Source organism: Wolffia australiana, chromosome 9 (assembly GCF_029677425.1).
Source record: "Wolffia australiana isolate 7733 chromosome 9, ASM2967742v1".
NCBI classification, from domain to species: domain Eukaryota; kingdom Viridiplantae; phylum Streptophyta; class Magnoliopsida; order Alismatales; family Araceae; genus Wolffia; species Wolffia australiana.
In genome coordinates this window covers 17158673-17184271 of record NC_135843.1, presented here as the reverse complement: position 1 = coordinate 17184271, position 25599 = coordinate 17158673, and the positions used below count along the sequence as shown (strand labels likewise).

Genomic DNA, 25599 nt, shown 5'->3' with positions numbered 1-25599 from the left:
TCTCTTCTACGAGTAAGGTCAAATTTGATTAAATCTTCTAGGCTATCTGACAATGACAGTGAACTTCTTCCTAATCTCTATGGTGACTTCTTCAAGTACATAAAAGAATAAGACAATGTCTTTGTGTGAAGTTGAATAAGTTTCTGCTAGGGTATGAGTCTGTTAGGAGATGTATGAACTCAATTTATCAAGGGAGATTAGGAGTGGAAGTCCCAAATCAGTGAAGATACTCATGGAAAATAGATCTGCATTTACTCTCCATAAGAACCCTATGTTCGCCAACCATTCAAGATACATTATATTTCATCATTAGATAATGTTTGAGGTAAGAGATGGTTCAACTCAAAGATGGGAACTTGGATTATCAGGTGGCAGATACTTTCAAAAAGTCCCTTGGAATGCTTCCCTTTCTAAAGACTCAATATAAGCTGAGACTTGAAGTTATCAGTGAGGAAGACATAAACAAGGGGGAAAATGTGGATTTAACCATCTTTGAGGCTCAAATATACATTTTTATAAAGCTTTGGTTCACCTTTAATATAGATTTTTAGTCTTTTATGTTATGCATGGTGTGTCGGGATCACACAATCTTATGTATTATGCTATTCCTTTTTTAATTCCTTCCTATTTTTTTATTCCTAACATGAGAGATCTGACATCGGTGAAATAGTTCAAAGGTTCAGTGACAACACCTCTCACTGCCATTTTAATAGAGGAGCAGTTGGCTGATTATTTTTGTTAAGCTTTGGCCTATAGATAGAATATGTATACAAAGATCTAAAGGGTGGTAATAATTGTCATTTTCCATTGATCTATCAATGATAGTGATCCTGGTGTTTTTTTGGAACTTCTATGAGCAGGGGTTGTTGTGAACCGAAATGGGATAAGTCGCACCACTTAAAGATGGCCCACAGGTAGTGGCGGCACCTTCTAGCAGATCCAAAGCACCTTGAGGACCACCATAATGAAAACAAAATAAGACCTGGCTTTCTCAACATGGAAGGGTCATGTTTTTGTATTCATAAATGGTTAAATGATATTATCTCATAAATTTGATGAAGTTGGACGAGTCATTTTTCTATGTAGCCAATATTAATTTTCTGATGCCACATGTTGTATGCCCATTTGTTTAAAACAAAAATAATAAATTTGGGCCAGCTCTTTAGGTGCTTTATCTGGATAGATATAGTGAGATATGCCTTATTGGGTTAGTCTGCTTATGATGTGCCCCTAAAGAATTAATGAAATATATTCATTAATGTTCATTTAATAACTGAATGGACAAAAAATGCTGCCTTTATCTATTAATGAATATTAATGAATATGAATTGTATTAATGAATGCTAAACAAGATGTGAATTATGTGATTGGCTTGCATGCCCTATATAATTCTATCACATCTTATGAATGGATGATGGTCGTCATTTGACTAAGCATGAGGAGTCCCTAATTTCAGAATTTAAATAAGCGTAGCATGAATGTAACAACAAGCCCATCAGAGAGACTGAGTGTTCAAGATCTGATAGTCCACCTTCAATATGAAAGGAAGCATAATTATGGAATACGGAGTGAAATCTGTTCCTAAGTTAGCGCAAACATTGGAGACATAATTATCCCATAAAATTTTCATACATCAATCCTAATGCGGATAGGGTTTGATAGCTGACCATACCATAAGTTATCCTTGAGTGTTGATGAATCAAATAGTAGGTGCTACAATAACATACTTGAGTGAAATGTTTAATGACTACAAATACTTGAAATTATCATTTAAATATCATTTAGCACTTAATTCATGAAGTTGGCCTAAATTAGTAATTGAATATTTATAACTATTTTTTAGACTAACCCCACTTGACTCATAGAGTCCATTGAAATGAATCTCACTTCTCTTTTAGAGTTTTTTGACATTTTTAGATTTAGATCTCATTTGAGGGTTATTAGGTTAAAAAAAAGAGGTTTAAGAAGGCCCAACCATGTTCAGAGCTCCAGGAGTGAACCAGAGTTACAACTTGCATGACTTTAATGAGGCTTTAATCTCATTAAGGCCAAATCTTCAAAGAATGGCAAGCCAAGTGAGCAACCATAATGAGGAGCAATCAGAGGATTCAAACCTGATTGGAGGACACCCATTCACCAGGATTGGACCATTCAAGACCTTCGGAGATCCAAGGGTCATCATTTCCCTCTCTTCCCTATATAAACCCCGCACAATCCAATGTAATACTCATTCTTGTTTCAATCTAAATCCAAGATTTAGTGGCCTGTGTGCAATTATTATTGAGTCCTCTTACCTTTAGTGAGAGTTGGGTAGAGTAGGGGAGTTCTAGAGCAAGAGCTGCTAGAGAAGTCGAAGAGTCTTGATCACCTTGGGCCTTGGCAGGTGCGACAAAGAGGTTCCATCAACAATTGTACACGGTTAGTCTTGGATCAGTCTTGGAGCAGCTAGCCAACATCCACACGGTTCCAACGCCTCCAACATCCAGTCGGTTAAATTTATTTTATTTTAAATTCAAAATAATTCTGAATAAATCCTTAAAAAATTCCCAAAATCATACTTTTATCTAATTTTTCCTTTTAGGATTAATTTTAATATATAAAAAAATTTCTTAATTATATTTTTATTAAATCTAATTACTTTTATTTATAGGATATAAATTATAAGTACAAATCTACCAAAAAAATATTTTAAACTGAAAATTCACTAACTATTACTTTGCTCTCTGAGGATCAACCGTTACTCTCCCTAGGCTAGTACGTTTTATAAATATTATTATTTTAATTCAGATTACCTAAACGACTATAATTAGTGATTGTTTTATCACTGGTATACCCCAAAATCTGAGTTATCAAGTATCACGCGGCTAGAGGATTTTAAATGCACCCTGATTGGTGATAGAATAGTTTTATAAAAAAATTAATTCAACTATAGAATACCTTACATATCACAGGATACAGCGTAGCACCTTTGCTATTTGCGATCAAACCTAATGACTGAGTTAAAGGGATCCATGAGTAGTAGATCTATATATTTTTTATATTTACTATCTAAAATTACCTAATACTTTTTGCATGATGGAGCCATTAAATAAAATGCTATATGAATTTATAGGGCCATACACCTAAACCTTATTGAACTTAGGAGGAAAGACTTAAATTTAAAGGGCTAAAATGAAAAATTATAATTAATTATAAAAGGATGAAGTGCCAATAATAATATATCAATGATCATTTCTCTTGGGCATCCCATCCCTTTTTTCTTGGGTGTCTACCTCCCCCGCACCTCTCCAAAATAGTGGAATAATTAGGAGAATTTTTGTGTATTTGGCAGTGTTGTTCAAAATAAAAATGAGAAGATTATACATGCAATATATTGCATGGATAATAAAAATATAATAAAAATAGGCCCAATATACAAGAAGTCCATGCTTGAAGCCTAATCAAGCCATCGTTAAGGATCTGGTCAACTAAAGGCAACAATTGTGGAACTAACCCACAATTAGTGCATCAGATTTATTTGATCCATTCTTGTCTATAAGAGTCTAGGGGGAGAGAGTTCAAGTGTGTTAAAAATCTTGAAGAAAAAGCATCCCTTGGTCCTTGGGAGAAGTGACAACAAGGTTTGTGTGATCTCTTAAATGGTTGATTTGAATTTTCTCACCTTTTTCTCTTGGTAAGTATCTTAGGGGATAGCCTAGACGTCCAGCTTTCTAACACATAAAGTGACACTCAAAACTCCTCTTGTAGTAAAATAATATTATTTTTCATCCACTACCTTTTGGTGCCCAATTCTACAACCTGGCAAATCACTGCCACCTGCAAATTGCACGCTGCCGACTTAGCTTCTTGCAAGTTTCACCCCTAGAGGGGGGGGGGGCAAAGGTACTATTTTTTTAAAAAATATTTCTTCCCCTACAATAACCCCAAAAGTCCTTAAAAAATCATTAAAAATAAAAATAATTTTATTTTATTGATTTAAAATAGTGTTGACTTGGTTTCCTTCATTTTAGTGATTCTTTTTTCAAAAAAATACTAAAAGTCCATAAAAATATAAAATCACCTTAAGAAAAGATACTAAAATATATTTTACCAACACCTTTTTCTCTCATTACCTGCTCATTGTGGATTTGACCCTTAACCTGTACTAAGTTAGGAACCTTTTATATGTATCGTTACATAAATCAGAGCCTTTAAATGACTGATCCTAACCTTAATTCTATTCAATCATATATACCCTCAGCCATTGGCCATGCTTTGTTATGCAAAATATTCCCTTCTTTATTTAGCTTGTTCTTGAAGATCCACTTGGTGCCAATAAAATTTTGATATTTTTATTGGAGAATGATATGCTTCATTGTGTGAAAACTGGTTCAAATCCTTGCGTTATTTCAATGTGACATTCATATCTTCTCTATGTTGGGTCCTGGTTTAGATGCCATCTTCAAAATTTCATATAATGTTGGAGTGTGGATGACTTTTAGAAAATCTCCTTGATTAATGCTATGTCACCATATTTCACAATTTTGATCTTCACTTGATGTGGCATCTTTGATATTTGAAGACCTAGAATGTCTCTTATCTTGGCTTCTAGTGCCTTGATTAAATGATATAAATCATTTTTTAATCAACAAAAGCATTTGTCGATACCAAATCGATCTGTAAAACATTATGCATCACATGTGCCTTGTGGGGAACTTGTTATACCCTTGACTTACCCAATTTTATATTTCTTTGAAGTTGTTCACCTGCCCGACCTCGAGAAGTATCCAAGAGATCAATTCGCTCATGGCTCTCCACTTCTTCTCAAGCTTTTCTTGAAAACCTTTTGATGGATGACCATTCGCAAGCTGAAGCACAAGGTCAACCCATGGCGACACGTCAGCAACCACGCTGCGAAGCCCGAGCCGATGAGAAGGACCCTGCATTCAAGTATACAGCCTGACATGGTCCTCCCGGCGAGTTCTTTCTTTTATGCATTTTAATTTCCCCTAGACTTGTGTGTGTGTGTTTTGGGAGGGCCCCCGTCGCTTTTGGGCCCCTCCTGGTATTTCTCAGACCTTTTTTGGGGGTCCACTAGGGGGGGACTGGCCTTTTCTTTGGGCCACAACTTCCCCTAAAATTACAGGGTTATCCTTAGGGTAACCCTCCCCTTTCTCTCTCCTATATAAGGAGAAGAGACTATCGAATAGAAGAGAAGATGTTGTTTTTTGAAGAAAAGGTATTGTTTGATGTGATGTCCCCATGAGAAGGAACGTGAGAGAGAGAGAGACGAGGAAACCCTCCTCCAGATCCCTCTCTAGGGAGACCCCTGCCACGGCCGTCGTCATCGCCACCGCTGCCGCCGCCAGACACCTTCATCGTGCAGATCCTTACGTTCGAGCCGGCGTCGCCTCGAGCTGCCGTTCGTTGCCGCCAAGAGGAATCTAACTCGGCTGGACCGACCAACGATCGGCGCCACCGCCGTCATGTCAGACCCGCTCGGATCCGGGGAGCCGCCACCACAATTCCATCTGCCCATCGCCGCCGCTCACTACCCTGCCCGCCGCCGCCACCGCTGAACGACCTAAGTGCGGGTGCAAGGGGGACTCGGGTTAGTCGCTGAGTTGACTCAAGGCGACTGGCCAATTCCGCCGCTGAGTCAACTCAGTCCGACCCGGATTTAAGTACTGGCGAGTCACGCTGAGTTAACTCAGCGTGACTCGGATTTAAGTACGGGCGCCGAACGTAAAAAAAAACGTTCCAAAGGGGCAGTTTCGTCAACACAAGAGGGGACCTAGGGCTTCAGCAAGCCGCCGCCTCCTCTAGTGCCGCCGCTGTCTCCGCAGTTGCTTCTGCACGCCACTCGCCATAGATTGCCGCAGCTCGCCGCTCCCACCTCGGCCACTATCGCCCTCCGCTTGCTGCCGACGCGGCCATCGCTCGCTGCTGCTGCCGCAGCCGCTCGCTCCTGGCCGTTGTCGCTAGCGTCGCTCGTCGCCCCTCGCCGCCATCGCCGCTCGTTGCCACTGCCGCCGCTGCTGATCGTCGCCTTCGCCGCCGCCCCCGGTCGACCCGTGTCTGCCCCAGGCTGCCGCTCGGCCTGTCGTCCGTCGCTCGGACGTCGCCAACCACTCCGCCATCGTCCCGTCAAGCACCTCGGCCCGTCATCTGTCACGCTGCATTGGCCCGCCACGCCAATCAAGACTTGGCTTCGACCACCGTGACTACCGGACTCTCGTCCGCAGGTCACGATGCTAACCCATCTCGCGCGTTATTATCTCTTGCAATAGTTTACTCATGTGCTCTACCATCGAATCTTGCCTTCTTCTTTCCCTTATATTGGGTTTTGGGGTAGTGTTACTACTTGTTTTCCCTACTCGCCATCTCGTTCTGGGGACAGATAGTTGGGTCGAAGATACCCCCACTACGGCATCCTTCGGTTGATCTATCGGGTTATTGGGAGTTGAATCGTACGTGTCACGTACGGAAACTCTTTCAGTGTGCCGTCCTATTTCAGTTATAGCCGTACTTCATGTTATTTTCGTCAAAAACGTGCATCCTGCATTCCTTGTCAAACTACGTGTTATTCATCGCCGCCCTGTGTTGCAACGTGCGCTGTCGATCCCGGCCGTACGTGTTGCATCACCTTTTAAACCTTTTTGACCATAAATACTCCCTTCTTGGATGAGTGTAGAAAGCTTAGAAGGAAGAAAGAGAGGGTTGCCCAGCTAGGGCTGGCCTGGGTGCCTAAAATGGGTGCCCCTTCCCCATTTATATTTTATGATTTTTCATAAAAAACCATTAAGAAGAATATATTCACCAATGCCCCTATGATTTCATGTATGTGACCCTATAGGCCCTTATATCATTCTAGTAATCACTTTAGTGGCCCAATAAAATTATCCACCAACCATATAATGAACTATATCAACTCATAGATTAATTAACTAATGATCTATTTAACCCTATTGATAGGTTAAGTTTCTAGCATATGGGATGCCAAGCTACACCTTGTGCTCTAGATGTACTGCGTAGTATTCAAAAACTCTCATAGAACCTTTATTGTAATCGGTTACCGTATATGTAGAAAAATTCATCCATGTAAGACTCTTGAAAGACTTAGGATACATTTGATTTTTAAACCCTAACATGTCATTCCGTTAGTGCTGATACGTAACGGGGATCATTGGAGAAATCCTTCTCCAATATCCTCATTACGCTGGCCATGGTTTTAGCTGAATTATCTTCCTTGAGTCAATTTTTCCTTATATCGAGTGCGGATGATTTTGCCTTGACCACTCAATCATCTCTGTGGGCTTCTTCCTATATCCGAACTATTGCTTGTTGGAATCCCATGGTTAGAGACTCGTAAGTCATAGTCAAAGTATAGTTGTCCATCCACGAGATGTTCTTAGTGTCTCAGGTGAATAGATTGCTTATACAACTGTGACATGAGTCAACCTGATTGACATTTAGGTAAATACCATTTAGGGATTCATTTAGATTGACTCAGTGAACTCTTTGTCCAAAGAGCGCCCACTATCTGTCCTGAGTGTTGCCACATTAACATCTACATGATCAACCATAATTACCGTATTAGTAAAATCATATGGGGCTATTCTATCCAGATATTTCAAAGACTGTCTTGACTATCCATCAAATTAGAATATATAGAATACATATTTAGGGGGGATGGACCAAATAAATTTAATGTTCCAACATTACAAGGGAGTCTTTCATGTGCACTCTACTATTAGATGGGTATAATCGTATTTACAGGAGTGGTTGATATCATAATCACTTTAAGCCCATGTTTTCAAGATCATTAGGTGAATGGATGACCCAAGAGATTCTAAACCACATTGCTAAGGAACTAATAATGATTTCAAATGGGGGGGGTCTGATAACATGCATTTTTAGTAGCTTAATTTGACCATATTTACATGTTCATCTACATTAGATTAATTATATATGGATGTTATCAAGCTTAAAATGATTAAATTTATCTTTTGGATGAGATTCTGAATTTCAGAAAATTTTAGATATTTTTATGACATCAAATTCTGAAAGAATATAATTTTTTGAGTCAGAATATAAATTTTCTGGAATGCTTCGACGATAAATTCGTAAATATATGAATTTTATAAGCCAAAATAATTTACTTATATGTTTGGGCCTTTATTTAATTTAATATGAATTTTGGAATATGTTTAACTTTTCACGATGCCATGTGTCACTATTTGATTTGTCAAAGGGCGACCAATCATGGTTAGGGATGATGATGATCAAAATCCAATTATTAAACTCAGTTAATGATTGGCATCAGCCAATCATTATTCTAATTCGTCAGGGCATCATGATTATTGATGCCATAGTGGCGTTTAAAGCTAATGAATTTTCATTTTGCTTGTTCTAACGCAGGGTGATTTCACCCAATAAAAAAAGAACACTTTTTCTGTAACAAATGTCGCACAGAGATCACGGAGTGAGAATTAAAATTTTAAATTTTGTTTTTCCCTTGACTGGTCACCAATTATGGTTGTCCCAACGTGTTAGCAACACATGGTGTCACGTGTGCACATGGTTTGCATGTGTACCCATGACTCTCACGTGTACATGTGGCGCGCTCGTGTACACGTGGAGCTCAGATGTACAGGTGGTGTCACACACATGTAGATGTGGCACACATTTGTCAGACTTATTGGATTAAAGGGGAAACTTACTGACATGCCGCCACGTTAGCTACAACCACATTTATTTATAGTATATTTAATTGATATACTGTTATAGTCTATTTTCTCTTTTTCCATACGGTGACACATGGTGGGACGAAAGCCTTTGATTGTGGATGAAGAGGAAGAGTATCAACCAACCATAATATTAAATGTTTGGATGAGACAAAGCCCTAGCTCAATGACTTGACGGTGCTGACGAGGATGAGGAGAGATAAGTCTTTTGATTAAATCAATGTCTAGGATTTGTCCAACTTCCAGGCTGGATTTAAGACGATTAGAAATTGGATCGAGCTGAAATTTTAAGCGTAGCTTTGTCCATCCATATTGTTGGATATATAAATTGAGCTATTGATCTTTGTAAAAAATATCTTTAAGCTCACATATTCCTAGAGAGGCAGATTGAAAGAAATTGAACTTTTGAACGTCCACGAAGGGTTTCTTGGTATTTGTAGTGCTTGGAGAGGTTCAATAAAGAAGTGGGGAGGTTGGAACAGAGAGATACCTTAATCTTTTCAGAATATAGGGAGGGATCTAACAACAGCCTCTTGCCTTACATCGACTCTCCTTTAACACACTTAGGTAGTTCAACTATCTTCGTCATCCATAATTTTCATCCATCACCATCACTTATCCACCCCCATATTCACCTGCTATCTTCCCTATCCATTATCATCTATCATTCATTTTAAGTGTCCCCTACACTAGTAAGATCTCTTCATCTACCTCTCTCCTTCCCTTTTGGAAAACATATCTCGCTATCTCTCCCATTTTTACATTTATTCTACCTTATTTTCACTACCCGTCACATCCACTACTGTCCATGTCACTACCACCGCCACCATCACGATCTTGTCTCGTCTTCCCATACTCCTATATTATAAGCTCAATTCATAAACCCTAAGTTGGATACCTCTTATGCTTCACTCCCATCTCGTCTCAAGTCACCGTTTCACACTACCACTCACTTCTACCTTTATCTTCTCATCCTACTCCATGATCCACTACTAATACTAGCACGATACTCATCTTTCTCAAATTCTTCTTACCTCTATAGTAATATAGGAGTAGCTCGTACACTATACATAACTCTTCTCATATTCTCGACTTCACACTATCGAGAGAGTTCCTTCTCTAATATCCATTCCCTGTGGAGATGACCCTTACTCATCTGTTATTTGTTTATAAATAACTAAATTACTATAGTAATATAGGTTTATAAATAGTAATGATTAAACTCAATTTTAAAATGATGTAGATTTACCTTAATGAGTTTATCACTCCTCTTTCTAGAAAGATTGGGTAACCACGGGTGAAGCCATTCTGATTTACCAGATGGAGGATTATGGGAATGTGAAGGCACCAAATGATTCTATGGCTCTCAGAAGGTTACATTGATGTGACTCATGCCATCAATAGTGCATAGAATTCTGTGTTGGCCAATTCAAAGTTGTTTTTGTAATCTTTCAAATATCTTTCAATTGAGAAATTCAAGAGTGGCAACCTACCCGGTCTGGGATTTTTCCTACACAACTGAGAGTTGTGATAGCTCTATGATGGCTCAGAAATCTATGGGAGGCACCAAAGATGCTCGAGGGATACCAGACTGTGCTAAAATGAAGGACGTAAACTAGGGCTGAAAGCAAGACTCAGGGGGTGGCGTTCGATGCCTGTCCTTTGCGTAATGATGCTAGGAAAATTGGTGTTATTTGGAAATTGGTGCTTGCTCAAACTAGTGGTACTTCCGCATATTAGTAAAAATAGATATTTTATTATTTTAAGATGATATATCCTCTCTTTCCTGAATTCAAATAGTTAAGTATTAACTCATTTATTATCTATTTATTTTTATTATATGCCATTAGATAAACTACTCCCTTTTCAGTATGTCAATAAACTTTTGAAATATTTCTACTCATTAATATTCATAATAAATATTATTAACCACTGTCTTAACAAATTCTTTTTCATACCATTATTTTTCTATTCCTTAATACTTTTACAATAACTAAATTGTTTAGGCCTGGTTATCCAGGTTAATACAGGTCATCCTTGATCTTATCATATTCTTATCTTATTCTTGTTATTTCTAAGTACTAGTAAATGAGGATACACTTCAGTTACCACTAAACATGCCAAGTGATTCAAAACAAATATAAAATTCATCAGATTAAAGTGAATTAAAATTACAATGCCACAGTAATCTTCACCTCAATTGTATTTGATAAACTGGTTGTACTCATCATAAAACTAATCACGTGTTGTAATATTAAATTCCATATATTTTATCTACTTCTCAAGTATCCACTGAATAAAAATGTTCAAAATGCATTTAATGGTTTATGAGATTATTATAATGATGTTATCATAATTCACTTAATCATTACATGTATTAATTGATCAACTATGAAAATACACATGCACTATAATGAATAAATGTTGTATCAATGAATAATGAAAGAGATATGAAATGTGTGACTGTTTTCCAGCCTGATAGGTTTTTGGCACTTAGTTTGGGAGAAACTTCTCATCCCATACCATAATAATTATCAAATAACCCTCCTAAAATTGTAGAAAATAACAGTGGAAATCTGACTCTTGTTTACATGATTCACTCCTACTCATGGTGCATTCATGAATATGGAAATGACTTGCCCTCATATGAGAATTCATCATGTGGGGATATGAGAATCAAATCTATTCGTTTTCAAAGGGGTGACTGTGCAATTGTCTCTCAAGGAATCATACTGGTGGTTTCGTTGATGATGTGATGCAAGGAGACTTGAGACGTGGGGCAATACTTTCAGGATATTGGAACTTATCCTCAACCACTATCATAAATTTTACTAAAAAAATTTATTGGACCATCAATTAAAGAAAATAGTAGTATATAATTTAAGTCCAGCTCCTAGAGGATGTCCAAAACATTTTAAAAAATTTAGAAAATGAACATATCTATTGATGTCGGATGTCGTCCGGTCGGCACCGAGTATGATGGCTCGGTACCGAAATAGATAGTGGTATCTAACGTCGACAGATAAACCCTAATGGGTAAATGTAATTACGATGCAAAAGTGAATGCCCAACATGTTGTACGTGCAGGCTCCAACTTGAGGGAGGCACCGAGCTCCTGGTCTCTCGAACCTCGTCGGAGCGATGTAGGCGTCTACGGCAGAACGGAATCAATCCGTAGGGTTTGCACGTAATGGATGGTCTTGTCCGTACTGGTAAGACACTCAAAAATGTTTTAGTTTCTCTCAAAACCTCTCTCACATACTAGCCCGAGCGCAGTGGAGTCAATACGAAATTACACTGCAAGAAGTAATTAAACGAGCGACGCATGAGTTGCTCGAGCTATGTCGCCACCATGGTCGCTTCCTGACTCGTCTCCTTTACCCCTTCCTGCCTGGAAGGACATTGCCGCTCGCAACCGCTAAACGAATCGGCCGGGCTGACCCACGCGCGTTAGCTCCGCCGAGCCCAACGGAGTTGCTCGAGCTATGCTCCACCATCATCGCATAGCTCGTCGAGTCACCGTCCACTCTCCTGCGCCTCTTTGCCACACTCGCTTTGACCGCCTCCAACTGTCGACGAATTCTGCACCACGAGCCACACGCCGACGAGGTATGCAGCTGACGCGCGTGGGTCAGCCCGGCCGATTCGTTTAGCGGGTGCGAGCGGCAATGTCCTTCCAGGCAGGAGCGGGAATTCTGACAGCAGCTGGTAGCCGAAGGCGAGTGTGGCCGTTATGGGCCAGCAGGTGTCGGGGGCAGGGCCATGGTCTCAATGACGCGGTCAGGTGGGAGCTCTCGGTCACAACATCACGTCGAATGTCGATCCTGGTTCAGTGAATCCTCGACCCAGGGCTCCGTTCAGTTATTTCACGTCTGAGGCGGTTACCCTAATCAAGAGAACTCAAAGGTTTGCTAGGCTTTGACTGGAGGATTTCTCGACCATGTCGGCCCCGATTAGGAGATCGTGACCAAGAGAGAGGGCTGCTGGCAGGACGTCGACCGGTTGGTTCCACAGTCATGGCAGTCTCTAGTCATTCGGGCCCTCGCTTCGCTGATTCTGTTCGTGAAGTCGACCAAATCGCATCCTTTCCGGCGAGGTATCGACCACGACGAGTCCCGATCAAGGGAACCCGCGGTCAACAATTTCTTGGGTGGTGGAGTCATGTTCGGGGCAGAATCTTGATCAGACAAAATTTCCACAGATCACGTCTAACCTGGTAAGTTATCGACCCAGGTGAGTCTTTGATCAGGAGAATGACAAATGTTGGATCCGTTCGGTAAATTCCCTTTCTAGGCGGCTGGCATAAAATCCAGGCGACGGCGGAATCAAGCATCGATTCGAATTCCTGGGGCAATGCACACCTGGATAACCAACGGAGTTGAATTTTCTCCCAGCAATCTCTCTTCCCGACTTCTTCTGTGATCTCCTCTTCTCCCCCATCTGTTGAATTTTCTCTCAATAGAGGGGGGTGAGACCAAGAACGATATCAACAAAAAGTTCTTAATTCCTGGTCTAAGGGGGCTAGGGCCCTCCCCCTTAGTGGGTAAACAAACAGAAACTAAGATCCATTAGGGGCCCTTATAGAATGGGCCCCCATTACACATAGAAAGGGGAGGGATTTGAAATAAAAAAAAGGAAAAGGGGAAAAGGAAGGCCCCTTCCCATGACGATGAAAATGTGGGCACGATACGTGTCGCGGCGCGACAAAAATGGGACAATGAATACGAACGGAAACACGAAACATGACTAGGAAAATGACGAAAATCAAAATGCGATAATCAAGCACTTTCACCCGGTCCTTGATGATGGTGGTGGGCAGCGCAGACGTCGTTGTCGATGATCCTTGATGACGTGCGCCATCATCTATTTGACACAATAATATTGCCATGAAGATAAATGGTTTCATCAAAATATAAATGGATAACATGAAAGGGACCAGAAGTTTCAAAACATAGAATAAAATGAGCAATATATACAAGTGATCTACGAGAAAAATAATGAAATCATGACATTTAGGTGTTGGTTGTAAAAGATAAAACCATCTTCAGGAATATAATCCTTTGTCATCTGCAAAGGGCCATCTAGAAAAGACTAGATGATAAGGAATAAACAATGTCATTTTGAATAGGACTCTTTAACTTTTCAAATCCCACAAGTTTAGCTCTCATAACATTCAGCAAGTAAGTTCACCTATCAATGCATCAGAAACTCAAATCTCCCCTCCCCTCTTATGCTTCAATAAAAAGGTATATGACTAGATATGATTTAAGTTTTTCTGAAAATAAAGACAGTAAACACCTCATGATTTGATAGATAATAAATTACTTTGGAATAAGATAATGGCATTAGTGATGAGAGGGCTATACAGTATTGTATAATTTTCCATCATTGATGTAATACAATCGTTTTACCCTATTCAAGTTCTCATTTAAAAGCTATGGGATGATTTTATTAACTTTTAAGGCCACCAATACCCAATTCAAATGCATCAAATTTAACCCCAGGAATGACAGTGAGAGTAGGTAATCAGCGGATGAGTAGCTAAGTCATCTTATTTGTCAATATAGTCTTCTTAAATTCATTACCCTTCAAGCAATCAGTCATAGGAGCCATAATAATACTAAAAGTAAGACTAAAGTGGTCATAAAAGGTAGTTAATCCATAGAAATTGTGAATGAGATGGACATTTCTAAGTGTGGAGTGATAACATGACTTTTTGTAAGGGGCTAGAGAAATGCCAGATTATGATAAAATCAATCAATGGAAATAAAACTTATAGACCTTTAAAACTTTGCATACATGTCAGAGATGGAGGGTGTAATATTTTCTAGATTTTCTATAAATGAGAATATCATGATAAATATACAATAAAATTTATAAGGACATGATTCATCATTCACTCAAAAGTGTCACGTGCATTACACTGTCCAAAAGGCTCAATCCATCATTAATTTTGAAATCTGTCTTACACTCATCTAAAGGATGTAATATGACATGATGATAGCTAATATTACATCCATAGTGGACAAAATCACTCCAATTGCACAATGATAGCTACTTCTTCTCCCGACAGTATTTGGCCAAGAAGGACACAAGAATGCATTTGAAGCAAGTTTGTCTTCAATTTTTTGGGTTAATCTGCTTAGTTTGTTATTCCTTTTGTTGATACTTTTATTTTTTATTGTCAAAACACCACACACGGGAAAATATGAATCCTCAGTGAGAGGATATTTAAGGAGAGCATCACCTTAGTAAAAGATTCCAAATTACAATCCAAAAATAATTAGATAAATTTTGTCTCTTTTTTAGGATCACAGGTATAGCCAATCTATTGGTATCTACATATTATTGGGCATTTCTGTTAAATTCCTCTTCTGGATCTTTCCCCTACAAGTGAGGAGAACAATCAAGAATGATTAGGAATTTTATACTTCTATTTATGCTCTTTAGTCTTGTTTCAAGGGGGATCATGCCCTTACCATAAGTGATATGAATCTCCTGAGAATGTTCATGAGGATTGAATCACCTCTTTCATTTGACATCCTTTCTCTATTTCTTAGGCATTCCCTTTCTTCGTGCTTAATTTCTCTTTCTTAAAACCATAAATTGCATTTCAGATTTTATGTCCTCTCTTCCCTGTGGATCAATATTTTCTTATTCTATAATTACCCTTTCTTATTGCATAAGTTTAATTCCTAACAAAACAACTAACACATATTCAAACAACACAATTATGTGCTTATCTTGGATACATATAAATGTTTGACATGTGAACAACTTAAATGTACTCTTACAAAGAACCAAGTGAGAGAAGAATCAGTTGCAGGTGAGGTGATATGTTTATAGTATGTTTAATAACTTTAATTTTAATTATTATTATTTGTCTCTCATCTATGAAAGATCACTTCAGATAGTAAAGCAATCCCATAGAATCAAACAACCACTTTGGAAATCTCATGGTCTGCACAAAGGTAGTTGGGAATAAAATAAGTTGTTTTAGTTGATGGAAACTGGTAGATTGCAGATGGGTAGATGTTACTTAAATTATGTCATTTCATAAGGTTAGAAAACTGATCAGAATACACAAGAATGGTGTGAAAAACAGTGATAATGTAGAATACACTGAAGGTACTGGATGAAATAAACATATAGCCACATACCCCAAGGGATCTCAAGTATGACCAACAATTTCTATAAAAAAAGAGAATTATGCACTCAAAAAAAAGCCTGGTATAAAAAACATCATACTATGCTTAATTATATGAGATGGATGAATTCTAGAGTTAAATAATTAAGGGTATATTTTTGCATCATGGTATACTACATATTCAGTTTCACATTGAAAGTATTCTCCAAAATACTATATGTATTGCCTCTATGTAAATAATAACAAAAAGATGAAACAATATATACAAGGTGAGCTAGAGTAGATTCATATTATCCGATTAGGGTTGGATTTAGTGGAAATGTTTGTATGCCAAGTGTTAGTTTAAGTGGCTAAGGAATAACCTAATAATGGGGTTGCGAGATAGGTTCTATACCTAGGATTTTCTAGGTAGGAAATGAGGTAGAGGAAATGGAAGACACATCATCACCTCGGGACAAATACCCCTGAATATGTTTCTTGCATGATGCTGTTATGCCATTTGCATTTTCCTTTTCAAGAGTTGGAAAAATGTTATTTGTGTGGCTAAAGCTCTGACAAAGGGAATAAAGAGGAAAAGGATGCTGAGAGCAGTATAAGGTGAGATAAATATAGAAGATGAATCCATCATTTTATTCATATTATGGCTCAGCTACCCCATGTCCTTACTCATCTAGTCTATATCCCTTTTTAAATTATATTTTTACTTATCAGATTCTACTACGTTAACATTAATCAGGCTTCCACATTTTGCTGATCAAAATCTCTAATTAATACTCAAGCCCTCGCAATATCCAAAGACCTGTAGCTTCATCAACCAAGTTCTCAATAATACCTGTAGCTTCATCAATTATTTTATCTATAAATGTACTATGACTAGTACTGTCCACTCTACCTCTCTCATGATCATTCAACCCATCATGCAGTTTGCACTTCTCCATCTCACTCCAATTCTGAAACATGTTACCACGGTTTTAAACCAATATTTGGCTCTATCTTTCAGTTTATGAGCCTCATTGTGTTTTCAAGGCATCTGAAGTCACTCCTGCAATATCATAAGAGTCACATTTCTCCAAAAACTCCTATTGGCACTCATAAGTATTCTCATTATCCATAAAATGAAGGTACAATATGGTGAGGTTGGCTTTTTTAAAATTCACAATTGAGTCCATAGCCCCATAGGCCTCTAGGTTGGATCTTACTCTCAGATGGCTCGTAAAATCCTCACAATTCCATCAGTATATTAGCTTCATTCGGAAGATTAGCCATTCCCTCGATTGTTTTACGTAATACGTCGATGCAATCAATTGATAACTTGTTGCGTACGTTACACAGACATGGACAAGTAGAAATATGTCATCCACGGCAGGATATCAAACATCTTGCTAAAGCTTTTCATATGTCCGGGTGAATACCATGTCAAATATTTCTATGAGGAAGCTCATGGTCTTGAGCCGATCAATTAACCTTGGAAGTATATAGCACTTCGGTGGTTTAGCTGCAGTTGATCGACATGTTGAAAGTAGAGAATGATTTAATGAGATGAAGTTCCTCTGGATCCCATCATTTGATCTTTGCCTAAGAAAAGTCGAATTTGTGATCTGAAACCAATATGTTAGCCATTTTCACATCTTCCCTTCCATTTATTCCCACATAGTACAATATAGAACGCAAACATTTCAGGTGTCGTGTCAACGACAGGTTAAAGTATTTAAACGAAAATCATCTTCTAATTGAGCTCTGCTGGAGCAGGTAAAATTTACAAAACGATGATTCATTTAACTTTCATCCCATTATTTATAATCTTAAAGCGTGGAGTTTTGTGAGCTGGGTTTCTAGAGTTTCAGCTAATGTTATGCACTGTTTTAAGCTCTTTTCTGATTCACACCTGAATGTAATTAAATAATTTTTTTGTAGACATCGCGAGATATTTCTGTTCACCGGCATTTTGACTTTCGGAACACGGGCGCGTGTTTTGTTGAGATTTTGTTGGAATTATCTCCATATATTCTCTTGCAACATGGGCTTCCGATCGTCCGTAGGAGCTGTTTTCTAAATAATAGCAGGAAGCCGCCACTATAACGACTGCTCGGGGCCCGTTGGGACCACGACTCTAGCATAATATTTACGAGCATTTACTGAGGCAGACAACTGTTGAATATACAACTCCAAACGGTCTCTTCTACATCGTCGAATTTACACGGAGACAGTGATGGCATGGAGCGAGATAGCGAAAGAGAGGAAGAGAAAGAAAACGAAAGAGAGAGAGAGAGAGATAGAAAATGGAGTTACGGAAAAGAGTGAGGAAGATGGAGATAAGGTGGAGAAAGAGACATTACGGAAACAAAGCTCGGAACAGAGGGAGTGAGAAATAGTGGGTCAAGGATAGAGAAACCTAAAGACGATGAGAATGAAGAAAGGCAGCCAGATACCTCTACTATAACCGTAGCCTTCAGAAAACGAAAACCGATGGGGAAATGACCGAGAAGAGCTCCGCAGACGCGACGTTCCTGGCAGATAAGAACAGGTTAGGTGAGATGCGCCAAATAACGCCAAAAGAAGTACGAAGCAACTGGTATAAAACTGACTTTGACCCAATAATGTCTTCCTTCATCCACACTATCGGTGATGCCCAAAGATTTTAATCAATATTTTTCTAAAAGCTATGGAATTATCCCCTATAGACTCTAAAGATCCAAGGCTGTCTCTTCTATCCTCTGCGTGACTCCCTGACTAGATTGTGGCAGATACTGTGCTTGAGAGCGAGAAGATAGATAGATAAATGGATAGATAGCTAGATGGATAAATGGATAGATAGAGAGATGGATAGATAGATAGATAGATAGAGAGAAAGAGAGAGCGAGAGAGAGAGAGAGAGAGAGAGAGAGCGAGAGAGAGAGAGAGAGAGAGCGAGAGAGAGAGAGAGAGAGAGAGAGAGAGAGAGAGAGAGAGAGAGAGAGAGAGAGAGAGAGAGAGAGAGAGAGAGAGAGAGAGAGAGAGAGAGAGAGAGCGAGAGAGAGAGAGAGAGAGAGAGAGAGAGAGAGAGAGAGAGAGAGAGAGAGAGAGAGAGAGAGAGAGAGAGAGAGAGAGAGAGAGAGAGAGAGAGAGAGAGAGAGAGAGAGAGAGAGAGAGAGAGAGAGAGAGAGAGAGAGAGAGAGAGAGAGAGAGAGAGAGAGAGAGAGAGAGAGAGAGAGAGAGAGAGAGAGAGAGAGAGAGAGAGAGAGAGAGAAAGAGAGAGAGAGAGAGAGAGAGAGAGAGAGAGAGAGAGAGAGAGAGAGAGAGAGAGAGAGAGAGAGAGAGAGAGAGAGAGACAGAGAGAGAGAGAGAGAGAGACAGAGAGAGAGAGAGAGAGAGAGAGAGAGAGCATGGCTTACCTGTCTATGTTTTCCCTTTCCATGTGACTTTTCTTCGTTGTCGTTGGCGCCCTTCGTTTATGGGCTGCAATTATCTTCCCAGGTCTCAACTCAGCTGCGCTCGCCTTCAGCGTTCGGTCCTCTGAGATTACAACCAGCGTCGGCTTCCATCGCGAGGCTGCCCTTCCCCCCTTCTTCCGAAAATCAGATTCCGCTGGAATTGACTTTGAAGATATCGGCGAAAGACGAATCAGCGCGGTCGACTCCCTCCTTGCAGTGTTCTGGACGCCGCAGAGAACGTACTCAAGCAGCCCCATCTTCCTCTCCGCGCTTCTACCGCTCCCCGTATCGTAAATAGCCTATTTTCTAGTCTCTCCACAACTGCGATGGAGAAGTAACGCACACTAATATGACATGTCCTGACATCTCATTATAGTACCTGCGTTTACTGGGTAGTTGTGGGAGGATTTTTTAATGTGCCGGCTGGGCGGCTGTATCTCATTGGCCGTGCTTATAGCGAAGACACGGTCGTTACTTCATCCCAAAATGGAGTATTATATGAACAACTAGTTTTTACCGAATCAGCGGACTGTTTTCACCCTGCGTTTGCTCGTTGGATTTTTTTTAACAGTCCAGGAAGTAGGTACATGTTTTAATCAGAGTCGAAGTTGCTTCCTTAATAAAGTTTACAAGACCGACGGTTTAATTACGCAGACGTGTCTTTGTCTGAATGTAGACGCCTGTTCAAGTGTACATCGTTCGATTTGTCTATTTGTTTACATGAGTGTGTAGTATGTAAATATATCTGCGTGTATTATATATATCTGCCCATGGATATACGCATATACCTTTGTATTTATGTCCCTATCTTGGTACTTTTGTCTTTGTATATCCCTTTCAAGATGTATGCAGGTACCCTGTCTTATTTAAAAATATCAACGGAGGGCTATGCATTATAGGAACTTGATACACACTTATATCCATGATTCATATTAAATCTATTCGCTTTTTCTCCACTAGGAAAAAAATAAATTATTCGTGTTATCACTTATTTAATGCATGCACCATTCAAGTCTAATTTTATAATGCACCCAATCTTAGCCAAAAGACTGAGAAATGGTTCATGACATAAATGCATAATTTTGTAGGTTTTCAAATGGTTGTTAAAGTTATTTATGGAATGGAGATGATTAGTGTTCTAGGAATTTTATAAAGTAATCATGATTTTTTTGTTATGTTTACTTAATTGAACTTAATTATTGCATTCCAATAAAAATAACGGAAATAGTATCTGATAACATTTGTGATAAGGTGTTGATGAAACATGAGTAATAAATCGTATCTGTTATTGTCATCAGATATTCTACTGAAAGAAGGATAAAGGATGATGAAAATGTCCCCGTATTGTATCTGATATCATATTTGTAATCCATGAGCATTTTGACCTTCTGTTGTTTCTCAGATTTTTACATCTGACACTGGAAGCCAGATAAAGGATTCAGGGTAGGTCGATCATGTTCTGCTCCACCTGCTTCTGACAGAATAGTGTAATCATATCACAATCTGTTCAAACCTAATTATCTGATTAGTTATATTTGTCAAAGTGCAATCTAATATCTCATCTATTAATATTATCATAAGTGAACAGAAGGACCACATTTTGATTGGCTTGCTTTTGATGTCATAAAATAATATAATATGAATGCGATCAATTTATGATCACAATGATGACTAAGACATCTAACCAATCGTAGTACAATTAATTTAATGAGATTCTTAAATGAGGTCAAATTGTGGTTAGTCAAATTTTTATTACCATTCTTCTAACATGTTCCTAGACAACAATACTATCAGGTTTGGCTCATTATTGATGGAGCTGACATCTAGTCATCAGCATAATAAGATCAGCCATTTGATATACTCACAAATGTGATCCAAATGATGGGAAGAGACTTCTGATTTTCTTATGTACTTGATACTGCAATGTGTTGAGAATTTTTTCCTTACCTCCTATACTAGTCTGAATGAAATGTTATATTTCATCCAATCAGATTCTGATAATTGAACAGATGGACCCCATTCTGATCAGTTTGCTTTTGATGTCATATTCTGTAGTATGAAAATGATTAATTAATGCTTACCTTTTTATGTAATTTGATTAGAATTACATAAGAATTCTAATCAAAATCCAATCAGACTCTAGTAGAACATGTTATCATATTCTTATGTAATTTGATTAGCCATTTGATATTATTTCATTTGTGATATAAACCAGGCCAAGAGACTTCTGATTTTCTCACTTCTTATCTGATAGTGTAATTTGATTAGAGTTAAGGTCTTCTGCAGACAACAGATGATAGATCACAGAACAGATCCTATCCAAATTGGATACACAATTAGATAAGTTTCTCATAACTGATTAGAATCATCTGATTTCCATTTACTTACCTTACGTCCATTATAATACTAGAATTTAATTAGAATACAATAGTATAGTCACTAGGGCTGACATATAACTCATATAGTTCCAATAAAATCTCATTCATCGTCTTAGAAGTTTCTCATAATTCATCAAATACTCGTGAACCCCCTTTTGATTTTAGTACATTTAACTACATAAATAAATCATAAAATAACATAGTGAAAATATAATTTATAATGTTTCACACTTATTTTAATCCAACTGATTACATATGTGTCTTGTCAAGCTTACAAAATTAAATTAAATTTGATATCAATGTCAAGATTTCTCTCTATTATGAGATTTATTTAGAATTTTTGAACATAATACTCCAACATAGAATAAATTCATAATATAGAATATTTATGTTTAGAGTTTTTCTTATAAACTTCATCAATAAATAGTTTTTTAAGTTAGAATATATTTTAAAATCATTTTTTATGGGATAAAATATTTTTTATAGTGTACAGATGTTATTGTCTTTTTTATGATTTTCCATTAATTCCAGCCATGCTGATAATCCGTTTATTGAACCAAAGAGGAGAGAGAGAATGAGACAACCAAAAGGGATTTAACTTCAAATCCTTTCACACATTAGAATAGTTAAATGCATATTCAGGGCATATTTGTTTCTTTAACATCCATTCATGCATTAGAATAGTTAAAAATGCATCTTATATACATAAAATTAACATTGAAATTTCTCTGAGATCAGTTAAGAAATTGAAAGAAGTGCATGGCTTTGATTAACGATATAAAATGAAAGAGAGGGTGAGGGGTTATTCCCTTATCATAAACCACCATGATCCTTGTGAAACACAAGGATCTTTAGTGTGTCCCCTTCACTAAAGTCATCATCATCTTTTCAATGGCCATTAATCTATCAATTCATATTCATTAATCCACGTCCATCCATCATACTCTACAGATTCCTATGTAAAAATATATTACAATCCTCCATGTATCCCTGATGGGAATAAAGCTTGAAGTAATTTTAACACAGCCTTCATCAGCCAAAAAATAATAATCTGAACTCAATTCCAACGTGTAAACAGGGGTATGATGATGAGTATGGGTCAAATCCACAGAGAGAAAGGGTTGACTATTGTTTAATAGTTGATTCTCTCAAACTGTACAGAATTGGATTAAATTGAGTTAATAGTTATTATAATATTTATCTTATTACATTTTAGAATTATTATAATCCAATTAAGTATGAACATATTAAAATGATGAGAAGTCAATGATCAAGTGAATCCATGCAAGTTTGTTGACCAATTAAACTAATTAACTGTGAAGTGAGGTTATTAATATTTTTATATTTTTAGAAAGAGGATATTATAATGTTAATAAGAAATATAGTTATAAAATTTTTATAATGTCTAAATAAGAAGAAAATCGATGGGCCATTCAAAGCATTGACTTTAACAGCCCATTGAATTTTGGGTGAATTGAGGGTCAAGACAGTAATATAATTATATGCAACTTATATTTCAGAAACTTTAGGGAGAAAATATAATTAGCATATAAATTTGGGAATTTTTTGAAATGAGAGAAATATCATATCAAATTTCAAAGTTAAGGCCCTGGTGTTGGCCCAATTAATGACAACCAGTCAATGTCAAGACATTGAACAAAACATTGATGTCGGAAGTTGGATGAAAATGTTATAGATGGAAAGCTGGTGAACAGAGGATTCCAAAGGCATGAAAATGATGCACTTTGGATATTCCTGTACCAAGATATGGATCTTACAATTCAATGCCCAAAAATGGGAAATTGCATGGGGATGTGGTTGTCAAATCTCATAAGGATCACAATTGTTATCTATCAGTGGAAATAGGACTCAACAACACATCTATTTCTAGTAAAATGTGATACTGAGGTTAGTAAGGAGTTACAAAAATGCATTTAAAGTTACCGCAAAACATTTGCGGAGAACTTGAGGAAAAATGATGAGGATTCAATCAAAATTTCTATTTGTTCTAATCTAAATGAAAATTTCCATCATTACGAATCAAAATCAGTAAATACTACATCTTTCCAACTCAGAATGCCAAAAATTAAGCCTTAAATAAACTTCAAACTCGTTAATCACGGCACTCTTTAATTTCGGAGTATTCCGGAGTGTTGATGATGATTCTCCCTCTTCTCTTGATGGATTGATCAGATGTTTGCACAAAGACGAGCATCACAAAATCAGCAATAAAAGTCACTCTGTTATTCATCAAAGATACACAGCTACACAGTCGAGTGATCGAGTATTTCTGTGGTATTTTTGTTGTGAAGACAAAAAAGTTTACTTCAGGTTATATAAATGTGAGAAATCTCAATCATCCATTGGCCTTAATAAAATTGGATGAACAAAATGATCTCACATGTCATCATCGGATAGGCCAAATCTTGCATCTCATAGAGTCCATATTGAGGCCAAGTTTTGATTCCCAGATCATCAAATAATGACTCACATACTTCCGAGTGTACCTTCATAGAACATCACAAAAATAGTTCTGTATGAAAATAATTAAGTTTCTAGAAGACAGTAAAATGCTATCACTGTATAGTAGAATGTATAACATTTTCTTGGGCTCCTATGGATGACATTATGAAATGTAGGCTTGCAGGGGGTCATGGAACCTTTGCTGACTGGTCGAAACACCTTCACATTGGTATATCCTCGTTACTTTTGTGTTGGGCCCGTGCAAGTTACTTTTTCTGTGTTTTAGACCGTAAAAAAATATCAAAATTCTGAGATAAATACTATAACTTAGAAGTTTCATATCTGTCATTTTCATATTTATTAAACTCATCCAACCTGAAAAAAATAATTAGAAAGAAAAACGAGAAGTTTACAGGAATCACTGATTCTACTTGACAAGTAAAAGTACAACCACTTTGAATCTTTTAATATTTGCCATTGTTTCTTCTTTGTTCATCTACTTAAGTCCCGTAAGAAATTAACTCAATAAGTATACTTAATTTGAAATGGTTTGAACTTGAGAAGGATCAACATGAATAAAAGATATTGTTAACATTTAGTTTTGGAAAAAATATGACTTAGTGATATGGTATTATAAAACCAAAAGATACTAAAATAATAGTATCCATCATAATCATGATAATTGAGTATTGAATATTGTGAGCGGTGATATAAATGAATGCACAATATGCATGTTATTAATTCCTCCTATTTCATTAATTACTATATTCCCTTGCTGACTTCCTCATCATCTTGTCACTCATCACCATCTTAAAAGGCGTTTTAAACCCATAAAGTATTTTATTTGAAGGAGACTCTATCTCACCACTACTTAGTCAAATATTGCTACAAAAAAAGCTTTATAATTTTTATTTATTTGGAGAAATAGCAACCACAACTAGATACACTAAATACATTCATCAATCACAATCGAACTCTAACATTCCATATATTACACTTTGCATAAGTTATAACAAAATAGGCATTGGTAGGAAAACATCTCATACGCCTGATACTGGCTTGATGCTAGATTCTGATGCAAATGTCACTACTAATCGGTGATAAACCTAAAATTGGTGTGTAAATGCGTCGTTGTTTGAGCTTTTAGACATGCAATAAACTTTATAGTATCCCTTAATTAGTAAGCACTACGTATAGAGTAAGCAATGAGTCGAACCACAAGGAGGCACTAAGCAAGAACTTTTGTCCTATTTCAAATCAGTTAATTCAAGAATGAATTAATTTTGCATTTAATAGACCTTGATTATGTTTAATTCTTTTTAAAAATTACTCAAAATTAAGTAGAAACTTAATTTTGATCTTAATATTTTCGGTCAATACAGTCAAGATAGAGTAATTTTGATTATTATTTCAGATTAATTTGGATTGCCAATACTCCAATAAAGATAATTTTTTAATACAATTTTTCTGTTTTA

The 25599-nt window shown here is 37.4% G+C and overlaps 1 protein-coding gene across 1 annotated transcript; it reads right to left on the bottom strand.

Moving 5' to 3' along the window:
- Positions 1–18004: 18004 nt before the first annotated feature.
- On the bottom strand, positions 18005–19643 carry LOC144707895 (uncharacterized). Its single transcript, XM_078581152.1, has 2 exons — positions 19245–19643; positions 18005–18380 (listed from the first exon to the last, which is right to left on the bottom strand). Exons 1-2 carry the CDS (start codon positions 19538–19540, stop codon positions 18323–18325), a joined length of 354 nt encoding a protein of 117 aa, XP_078437278.1. The 5' UTR covers positions 19541–19643; the 3' UTR covers positions 18005–18322.
- Between the last annotated feature and the right edge of the window lie 5956 nt (positions 19644–25599).

Coding starts and splice junctions, on each gene's coding strand:
- LOC144707895 (XM_078581152.1), bottom strand. CDS start 19,540: ATGGGGCTGCTTGAGTACGTTCTCTGCGGCGTCCAGAACACTGCAAGG. Junction 18,381..19,244: donor GAAAGGGAAAACATAGACAG/GTAAGCCATGCT, acceptor CTTATCTGCCAG/GAACGTCGCGTCTGCGGAGC.